Genomic DNA, 10,114 nt, shown 5'->3' on the forward strand with positions numbered 1-10,114 from the left:
TTTATGAGGTACTATGGGTTTTATACCGATGTTCTAATTAGTAAATTGTCTAACTTAATATCCCAGATAGCAAAATGACGTCTTGATAAGTTATGAATGAGTTCCTATTTATGATTTGGACGTCTCATCAACATCTTAAGGGGGATAGCCACTGTGAAATTTCAAAAAAAAAAATTTTTTTTTTTTATTAAATCAAAGTGTATAGGTTCAAAAATATGTATTTAAAGTTTTATATGAAAATTCCGAATATTTTTCAAGTTATAGTCATTTTTGTGACAGAGCGTCAACTGACCGCTGCATCGACTAAAAACTTTAAATGCGTTTTTCTCGAAACTACTTTTTTTGAACTGGTCGCATCTGTAATTTGCATAAATATCAACCGATTCGCAACTTTTTTTTTTGCCGTATTCGTCTATTCAGTAGCTATAGTTGCACGTAGGGGATTTTGAAAATTTTGATTTTTAAGATTTTTTAGGGCTGTTTGAATCCAAAAAAATGAGAAAAAATAACGAAAAAATTTTTAATATTTCGCCATTTTTTTTCAAATTCAAATTTTCAAAATCCCCTATGTGCAACGATAACCACATGCATACAGATTACAACGCCGTTTGGTTTTTTTGTTTCTGATAATCCGTTTTTGAGTTAGAGATGACACCGTGGTGGGGGAAATTTTTTTGTTGCTCCACAAAAATGCTTATAACTTTGTAACAACATGATATTTTTTAATGAAAATTTAGGAGAATTATCTTCAATGTATACTTTAGTAAACAAAAAAACTCGATCCCCAAATTCCTTTATTATTCCAGTCAAAAAAATTCCCGAAAATCACCTATTTTTTCGATCCTCACAGTGGCTATCCCCCTTAAAGAAGTTCTCAAGATGTCGAATGAGCCACCTAGCGAATTCAGTAAGACGTCTTTAAAAAGAGTTATTTTTTCTGACTTCGCAAATAAGACCAGTATGAATTTACCATGACGTCTTAAGGAGCTCCTAACTTTGACTTCATAAAGAAGTTAAAAAAAGAATACATTTAGCCGTCACAAAACTGACGTTTTATTTATGAAGTCTTCAAGAACTCTTAATTGAGAGTTCTTAAAAATGACAGCTTTAAGAAGTCATTATAAGACTTCTTGAGAACGCCTTCAAAAAGACCAAGTAAAGCACTCATTCCGACTTGAATGCTGTCTGGGTATTTTTTAGCAGGCGATTATGTGCAATTTTCAGATACTAATAGTCAGAAAAAATATTATTTTAGTGACCTAGACAAAAAAATTATATGCATATAGGGTAGAAGTACCATTTGCGACCACTGCACCATTTTTGGACATTTAATACTTTATTTTAATCAACGAAGAAGTATAAAATAAAATTTCCATTGCAATAGTGTGATAGAAGTATCTTTGTACAAATTTTAAAAATTAATGTCATTGCGTCTTAAACAAATTAATTTATCAAAATTTTTCGAAGGTCCGAAACTGGCCCTAATGTGGCCAAAAACGGTACCTCTACCCTACTAGATATGGAATTGATTTTTAAATGAAAAAAAATTTCAAATTACTTTTTTTTTGCATAAATCGCGGATTTTCTGAAATGAAGTTAGACAATTTGCAAATTAGAACGTCGGATATATATTTATGAGAATCAGATATATATTGAGAAAATTGACCTTTTTTTTTAATTAGAAAATTTATTGTTTTTTCGTTAATTAATACAGTTTAATAATCTTAATCTTACATGATAAGAAAATTCATATTTCTTAATATAAAAAATAGTGATGATTTTAATTCTACAGCGGAGACGCAAGAAGTTTTATAGCTTCTTTTACTTCATCATAAATGTCCTTATATTCAGCATGTTCTTTGATTAAAACCATCAAGCTGCCTCTTTTTACACCCATCGCAGTACCGATATCTTGTCTCGATGGTACAAAACAGTATGGAATCTCTTTGTCTTCACAGACTATGGGTAAATGACACATTATTTCAATCGGAAATACGTCACCAGCAAATATAACGATCCTAAAATTTAAATAAATGAACAAATAATTAAAAATAAATTAATTAAAAAATTCACTATTTCCAGTAATTAATTATAATTAAGTATAATTACTATTATGTATAAATTTTCTTACCCTTTCTCGCCTTTTCTAAGATGCTTCTGAACATCCTTGAGTCCATTTCTCAAATAAGTTTTCTGTTTTGATGCTAAAATTTCAAAAACCATTTTATTGCTTACTATTAATAATATTTAATTAATAATCAATTAACACGTACCTTTTTTAATGCATTTATAAATTTTCTTGGTTAGTTTTTTAGGAGCCATGGGTTGAGCAATAGGATTACAATTATTTACTTTTTCTTCATAACTCATTTCTTTTCCATCTCCATCAACTCCTTCCTCGTTTTCGTCTCTATTAAGTGTCACTTCACCCATTGTTTATAAATTTTATTTATTAGTAAAAAATAATTACTTATAAAAATTGTGACCCGACCGGTTAATTTTCAAGTGTGATAATAAAACGAAAACTAAACACGTGGTTTTACTCCAGCAAATATGGATACTTTCGTATCCGCATGATGGCGCCGCCCGTAACTTTTAAAATTAAAATTTCTTATAATTATTATTTAGAAAAATTAATTAAATAAATATTCACAAATAATAACTATTTACTTAATTAATTAGTTAATTAAATCATTAAATTATTCAATTTCATGTTCATTAATAATTATCAGCAATCGATAATACGAACCCTTCATTTTGTTTTTTGAATCCGCGCCAAGATGGCGCCCAAGTTACAATCTGTGATTTTAAAAAGTTAGCTCACAATTTATCAATTATTCTTATAAATTAATTACTAAGTGTCATAATTAGTAATTATTTAGCTTAAGTAGATTACGATTTAATAATTTTTCTCGTAATTTAATTGGCTGTAAGTAAAAATAATAAGGAAGCGCGGGAAAAATTCAAACTGCGCATGCGTAAAATAAAGAACGCTCTCAGCTCCAGAAGATTATTGTGTTTGACGTTACACAGCTTGAGTGTAGTAAAATCCAAGCATCTACGCGTGTTTATCACCTAGCAAATCGATCTAAACATCTCACGCAAAATATACAATATAAATATATAATAATCACAACAATAATAATAATAATATTAATAATAATAATAATAATAAAATAAAACAAAATATATTATATATAAACCGTAGGACGTACAACCTGCGGTTAATAGTATGAACGTGTTATTTGTGTATATAAAATATATAACAATAAATGTAAATGTTAAAAAAATACAAAACTGTATAAATTTGTGATACTTATACTTGATGGAGTTACTTGGAATACGGACGGTGTAATCACCGGCAATTATTTTTGTTTATACTACGACTGATTTAATTGCGAATTTCTTAATTGTGGAGTTAAATTTTTAGATTTAAAATATTTTAAAGAAGAGAGGGAAGAAGTAAATAAATAAAAGACCAATGAATAAATAATGGGAGTGCCTGCTCGTGGAGTATTGGCAGCATTCGTAGCAGCTGCTGCGTTTGCTATTTACAGTAATAGTTTAGGTTGTGGTTTTGTATTTGATGATATTTCAGCAATTAAAGATAATCGTGATTTAAGACCACATACACCATTGAAAAATGTTTTTTATAACGATTTTTGGGGTACACCAATGTACAAGGTATTGTTATTTAAAAAATAATGTCCATTATATGGCCGAGGAATTTTAGATTTTTAAGTTATAATTGGAATTTTATTTTCATTATTTTTTTAATTATTTATTTTTGATATAATCAAAGTTGGATAATTGCCATTATATGACCGAGGAATTTTTATTTTTAAATCATAGCTAAAATGTAATTATAAAATAATAATTATTTATTTGCTAATTAAAACAGAGATAATTGCCATTATATGACCGAGGAGTTTATTATTTATTAATAAATAATGATAAATTTAATGGTATTTCAAATTTCATTTAATGTGAGATCTATTATTGTCATTTTGCAATCAATAAAATCCGAATTATTTGAAATACAAAAATATCTCGATTAAATTTGAAAGTTTTTTCATTACAATTTACTACTGATATTAATTACGTAATTATGATCAATGGAATATTAAAAATAATAGACAAAATAATGTAGTGTAAAAGGACGCGCGTCGAGCACCCCCACGGTACTCGTAGAATCACCACTTGTGTATTGATCCAATTTCTCTCACTCTCTGGTTAACTTCTCTCTTTACGTCTCTCTTTATCTCACAATCGTGTAATACTCTGACTGTTTCATTTTGATAAAATCCGATTTACTCTATTCAATTTCATTTAAACTCTTTATCCTGATTCAACGTTTCTTTTTGTCTTCATTTATATTTCATTTATTTTTTATCTATCTATTCAATTTATCTCTTCATTTTTCATCACTTTGTTCTACACTTTCTTTATTTTCGTTAATCCCACTTCATTTTATTTAAACGCTTTTAATTATCATTAAATGCATACACTCATACATATATAAATTGAATAATGACAGTTAATACCCCTGAGTAAACGTATGAACAAATGAATAATTTCAGGAACAATCGCACAAATCATACAGACCATTCTGCGTTCTTACATTTCGCTGGAATTACCTGATACATCAATTAGACCCAATGGGATATCATTTATTGAATGTTATATTACATGTTGCTGTTTGTATACTTTATTTTAGGTAAAGATACTTGATACTTTACAATAACAACCCGTGTAAAAAAATTCGTTCAAAAAAGGTCCCAAATAGTTTCGCATGTGGAGCTTCGAAAAATGAGACAGATTAAAACTTTTTTGGAACGTTAGTAATTTTGATGGTAGAAAAAAAGTTTTTATGAGCAAATTTAGAGTCCAAAAAGGACGTTCTTGGAACTTTTTTTTGCACGTTTTTATTTAATTCTATAAAAAATTTAAAAGTAGTGATTTTTGAACTAGTTCGGCATGTTTCTAGAACTTTAGTCTACAAAAGATGCAAAATTAGTGATTCTGGGGCTTTTTTGGAATGTCCATATAAAGTTCCAAAAATGTCTTTTTTTGACTCGAAATTTGCTCATAAAAACTTTTTTTTTATCATCAAAATTACTAACGCTCCAAACAAGTTTCATTCAAAGTTCCCTGATTAAACAACGGAATTCGATTGAATTAAACAGAATTAAATTTTTAATTCTATTTAATTCAGATAAATTCTGTTAATTCGGTACCTAACTTGAAAATGAATTCTGTCTAATTCGGCAGGAAAACCAAAATTTGTCCAAATTAAAACGAATTGAAATAATTCTATTCGGTTTAATTCTGATTAATTCGAAAATAATTCTCCAATTTCTGGTTCTGAATCCGAATTAAACTGAATTAAAACGAATTTGAAATTTTTAAATCGGTTTTATTCTGTTTAATTCAAATTCAAATTTTCAATTCAGCTGAATTCTGTTTTGCAGAATTCGACAGAATATAACAGAATTAAAATTTTTAATTCGCTCGAATTCAGTTGTTTAATCAGGGTTCTAATCTGTCTCACGTTTAGAAGTTCCACATGCGAAATTCTTTGAAATCTTTTTGGAACGAATTTTTTTTACACGAGAATTACCTATACATGTAATTAATAAATTGATAAATTATTATATTGCAGAACTTGTTTGATGTTTTTATCAGACCTAGCGAGTTTTGTATCAGCGTTATTATTTGCCGTGCATCCTGTACACACAGAAGCAGTTACTGGTGTTGTAGGAAGAGCTGAAACACTGTCTTCCCTTTTTTATTTAGGTGCCTTTATTATGTACACAAAGGCTTGTAAAAGTAAACGTACTACAGGTAAAAATAAACGCTTAGACTCAGAAACAAAATGAAGATTAAAAATATAAAATAAAGTGAACTTTGCAATCTCGTATCTAATTAAATTGCAGCCTGGAGACCAATGATGATGTCAATGCTTTGTGTATTTATTGCAATGTTGTGTAAAGAACAAGGAATTACTGCAACAGCAGTTTGTGTTGTATATGAGATATTTGTTGTTCAAAAAGTTAAAGCAATAGACATATTCTTAACAATTAAATCGGCATTCGGAGGTAATAAAATAAATCCAACGTGGTCTGGTGAGGGTACTAAACGTTTAGCCGCATTAACACTTGTTACGTTTAGTCTACTTATATTAAGATTAAATGTTATGGGTTCACGCTTACCAGTATTTACAAGGTATTATATCTTAATTACTTTATTAGCTAACTAATAACTAAATAGACAAATAAATTTATTAATATTTGAAATTCTTTAATTAAGATTCGACAATCCTGCGTCAGTAGCACCAACTCCAACGCGACAATTAACGTACAATTATTTAGCAGCAGTTAATTTAAGATTATTATTTTTACCAAGTGATTTATGCTGTGATTGGACAATGGGTACAATACCATTAATTGAAAGTTTATTAGATATACGTAATGTAGCGACATTAGCGGCACATGGAATGATTATTGGATTATTAATTGTCGCAATATTAACACGTAATCGTAAAACATCAATAATTATTATCATAAGTTTAGCATTGATGATCCTGCCATTTTTACCAGCCTCAAATATATTTTTTCCCGTGGGTTTTGTTATTGCTGAACGTGTTCTCTATGCACCCTCAATGGGTTTTTGTATGTTAGTTGGCCATGGATGGAGTATCATCTCAGAAAAACGGTAATTTATTAACTTTTCGAATTAACACTCAAAAGTTGTTGTAAAAAAATCACAATTTCTCCTTAACTAACACAGATATCACAAAAATGTATATAAATACTTTTGTAGCTAATGAAATTCTCTACAAAAAATATCTGATTAAATTTTTACGTAAATCTAATTGTTTCCTCTTAAACATAAGTAATAACTATTTTACAGGTATTCGAAACTATCAACAGTTTTATTAATTATTTTATTACTGTCGCACTCAGTGAAAACGTTTGTACGCAACAATGATTGGATTGATGAATATTCAATTTTTATGTCTGGTTTGAAAGTAAATGTACAAAATGCAAAATTATTTAATAATGTTGGCCATGCGTTAGAGAGCCAGGGCCGTTACAAAGAGGCCTTGGATTACTTCAATGAAGCGGTTAAGGTACAGGGTGATGATATAGGTGCTCATATTAACGTCGGTAGAACATATAATCACCTCAAAATGTTCAAAGAAGCGGAAGACGCTTATCTCAAGGTTAGTTTATTATCTTAACACTATTTAAGTAAATTAATCAATTTAAAATAATTTTATTGTTCGCTTACAGGCTAAATCATTGTTACCTAAAGCGAAACCTGGGGAATCTTATCAAGCCCGTATAGCGCCGAATCATTTGAACGTCTTTGTTAATTTGGCAAATTTGATTGCGAAAAATTCAACTCGTTTAGAAGAAGCGGATTTGCTTTATCGCCAGGCTATTAGTATGCGTGCTGATTATACACAAGCGTACATTAATCGCGGTGATGTTTTAATTAAAATGAACCGTACTAAAGAAGCACAAGAGGTTTACGAACGGGCGCTTTTTTATGATAGCAATAATCCAGATATTTATTACAACGTAAGCAATATAGTTTTTTATTATTAACTCTTAATTTTTCTGGGCAATTAGCTTTGAGTTAAATGTTTTTTATTTTTTTTTTTTTAGCTCGGAGTCGTGTTTCTGGAACAAGGCAAAGCGTCACAGGCATTAGCATACTTAGATAAAGCTCTTGAATTTGATCCTGAGCACGAACAAGCTCTACTAAATTCAGCAATACTCTTACAAGAACTGGGTCGTGAAGAATTGAGAAAAGTTGCACGTGAACGGCTTCTTAAATTACTCAGAAAGGCAAATTATTTATTTAATAATAAATAATAATGATAAATTTTTTAAAATAAATATAACTAACTTTGGTATTTTTTTATTTTTAAATATAGGATCCTAACAACGAGCGCTTACATTTTAATTTAGGAATGCTAGCAATGGATGATCATGATGTCGCAAGTGCTGAAAGATGGTTTAAAAATGCCGTTGCACTTAAAGAAGATTTTAGATCGGCACTATTTAACCTAGCACTATTACTTGCTGAAGAACAACGTCCACTTGAGGCAGTTACATTTTTAAATCAGCTTGTTAGATTTCATCCAGATCATATCAAAGGTCTAATACTTCTTGGCGACATCTATATTAACAATCTTAAAGACTTTAATGCCGCGGAAAATGTAATCAGCAGAAATATTTTCATTATTATTAACTATTAATAATAGTCATCAATAAATTAACGAGATTTATTTTTTTTAGTGTTACAGAAAAATTCTACAATTAGATCCGAAAAATATTCAAGGCCTTCATAATCTCTGCGTGGTTATGGTAGAACGCGGACAATTAAATTTAGCGGCGCAATGTCTAGAGAAAGCTTCGGCGCTGGCTCCAGAACAAGATTACATTCGAAAGCACTTATCGATTGTTAAATCGCGATTGAATCGTCTTCCGCCGGAACAACGTGACACGGGTGAAGTTTTTGATGACTCATTTTTACATACTGATAATAATGAAAATGAGGACTTGGAAACTGGTGACCGGACAACAGGACAATTTATTGGAAAATCAGATGCGGTATTTCTTCACCATGGCTCTGTTCATCATCATCCTGTTAATAATAATAATAACAATAATAATAATAACGATATACACTCACATGATAATCTTGTTAATGGCCCCCATAATATTAACGGGCCATCAAGTATTCCCAAACCAACACATGTCCATGATAATGTTTTAAGCACAAAAGATGAGAGACTGAATTAATATCACGTCTATATTTTTATTATTTTTCAATTTATTTTTATTTACTTACAATAAATTTATATAAATTTTTTCTTTTTTTATATTAAAAGATAAAATTTGGTAATTAAAAGAAGAGTATGAAGTGATATTTATTATTATGAGATCTATAAATATATATATAGATATTAAAATATATTATAGATATTATTTATTATTATGATATTGATGATATTAAACGTTGACCCGCCGATTAATGTAGAATTGTGTTATGTGGTGGTATTCATACGTTTAATCGCCCAGTGTGAATATATATAAAAAAAAAAAAAGAAAAATAATATTGGATACAGAGTATTGTTTTTTATATGAAGTATAAATAGAATGTTTTATAAAATACATGTATGTATATGTATATACATATATATCTATAAAAAAAAAAAAAAAAAAAAAAACTAAATTTGTCTTCATTTTTTTCCTTAACTTCACAAACATCAATTTTTTATCACTAGTGTGTTATAAATATTTTTTTATCATTAAAACCAAGAAATCATAGCCACTAAACCATACCGAATTTTTTATCATTTATTTTAATTTTGACATTTTTATGAATAATTTTATTATTTATAGAAAAAAATGTATATTAAAATAATGATAAAATAATATAAATAGGCGCACGTGTCTAGTTCTTTCGAGCGTAACTAAAAAAAATAATAATAATGTTATATTTTCTTTACATTATTATTCAAAAGTTTCCTTAAGAAAACTCATTATATATTTTATATATTCATTCATTTCACAGTCACCAGGTTTTACAGTTCATTTAAATAATCATATTATTATTATTATTATTTATTGCATTTACTTTAATCCTTTTCAAAGCCATTGACATTCAGTACACAAAAGAAAACTAAATTATATATAGTATATAAATGAATAAAAATATAATTGACAATTCAAGTAATAGTATTCTTGTCGCCCTTCTTCAATCAGCTTATAATTTTTTTATTACATAATCACCTAATTAGTCACATAATTGCAGTAATGAATAATTACAATAAATTATCTTATTATTTTTCCTCATATTTATTACAATATTCAAAATAAATAACAAATCATTAAATGACTCACAGTACTAATTATCCTTTTAATTAAAAAACTAAAAAAAAATAATTGACCTAAAAATATAAAAAATTTATTTATTAATGCATGTTCTTATTTACAATAAAAATAACGTCTGACAAGTTATTTACACATTAATATTAATGAAAACAATAACAATAATAATTGTTGTTGTTATTGTTGATATGATTAATACAAAGTTT

General features: G+C 28.3%; 2 protein-coding genes across 2 annotated transcripts; one reads left to right on the forward strand and one right to left on the reverse strand.

The window, feature by feature from the left end:
* Positions 1-1,667: 1,667 nt before the first annotated feature.
* On the reverse strand, positions 1,668-2,522 carry LOC130677251 (H/ACA ribonucleoprotein complex subunit 2-like protein). Its single transcript, XM_057483934.1, has 3 exons — positions 2,274-2,522; positions 2,132-2,204; positions 1,668-2,018 (listed from the first exon to the last, which is right to left on the reverse strand). The coding sequence occupies exons 1-3, from the start codon at positions 2,431-2,433 to the stop codon at positions 1,787-1,789; spliced, it is 465 nt and encodes a 154-aa protein (XP_057339917.1). The 5' UTR covers positions 2,434-2,522; the 3' UTR covers positions 1,668-1,786.
* A 494-nt stretch (positions 2,523-3,016) lies between these two features.
* On the forward strand, positions 3,017-9,181 carry LOC130677436 (protein O-mannosyl-transferase Tmtc3). The gene is made up of 10 exons (XM_057484199.1): positions 3,017-3,684; positions 4,581-4,717; positions 5,663-5,844; positions 5,937-6,225; positions 6,310-6,714; positions 6,913-7,225; positions 7,296-7,586; positions 7,674-7,856; positions 7,946-8,230; positions 8,310-9,181. Exons 1-10 carry the CDS (start codon positions 3,493-3,495, stop codon positions 8,814-8,816), a joined length of 2,784 nt encoding a protein of 927 aa, XP_057340182.1. The 5' UTR covers positions 3,017-3,492; the 3' UTR covers positions 8,817-9,181.
* The last annotated feature ends 933 nt before the right edge of the window (positions 9,182-10,114 follow it).

Source organism: Microplitis mediator, chromosome 11 (genome assembly GCF_029852145.1).
Source record: "Microplitis mediator isolate UGA2020A chromosome 11, iyMicMedi2.1, whole genome shotgun sequence".
Lineage (NCBI taxonomy): Eukaryota > Metazoa > Arthropoda > Insecta > Hymenoptera > Braconidae > Microplitis > Microplitis mediator.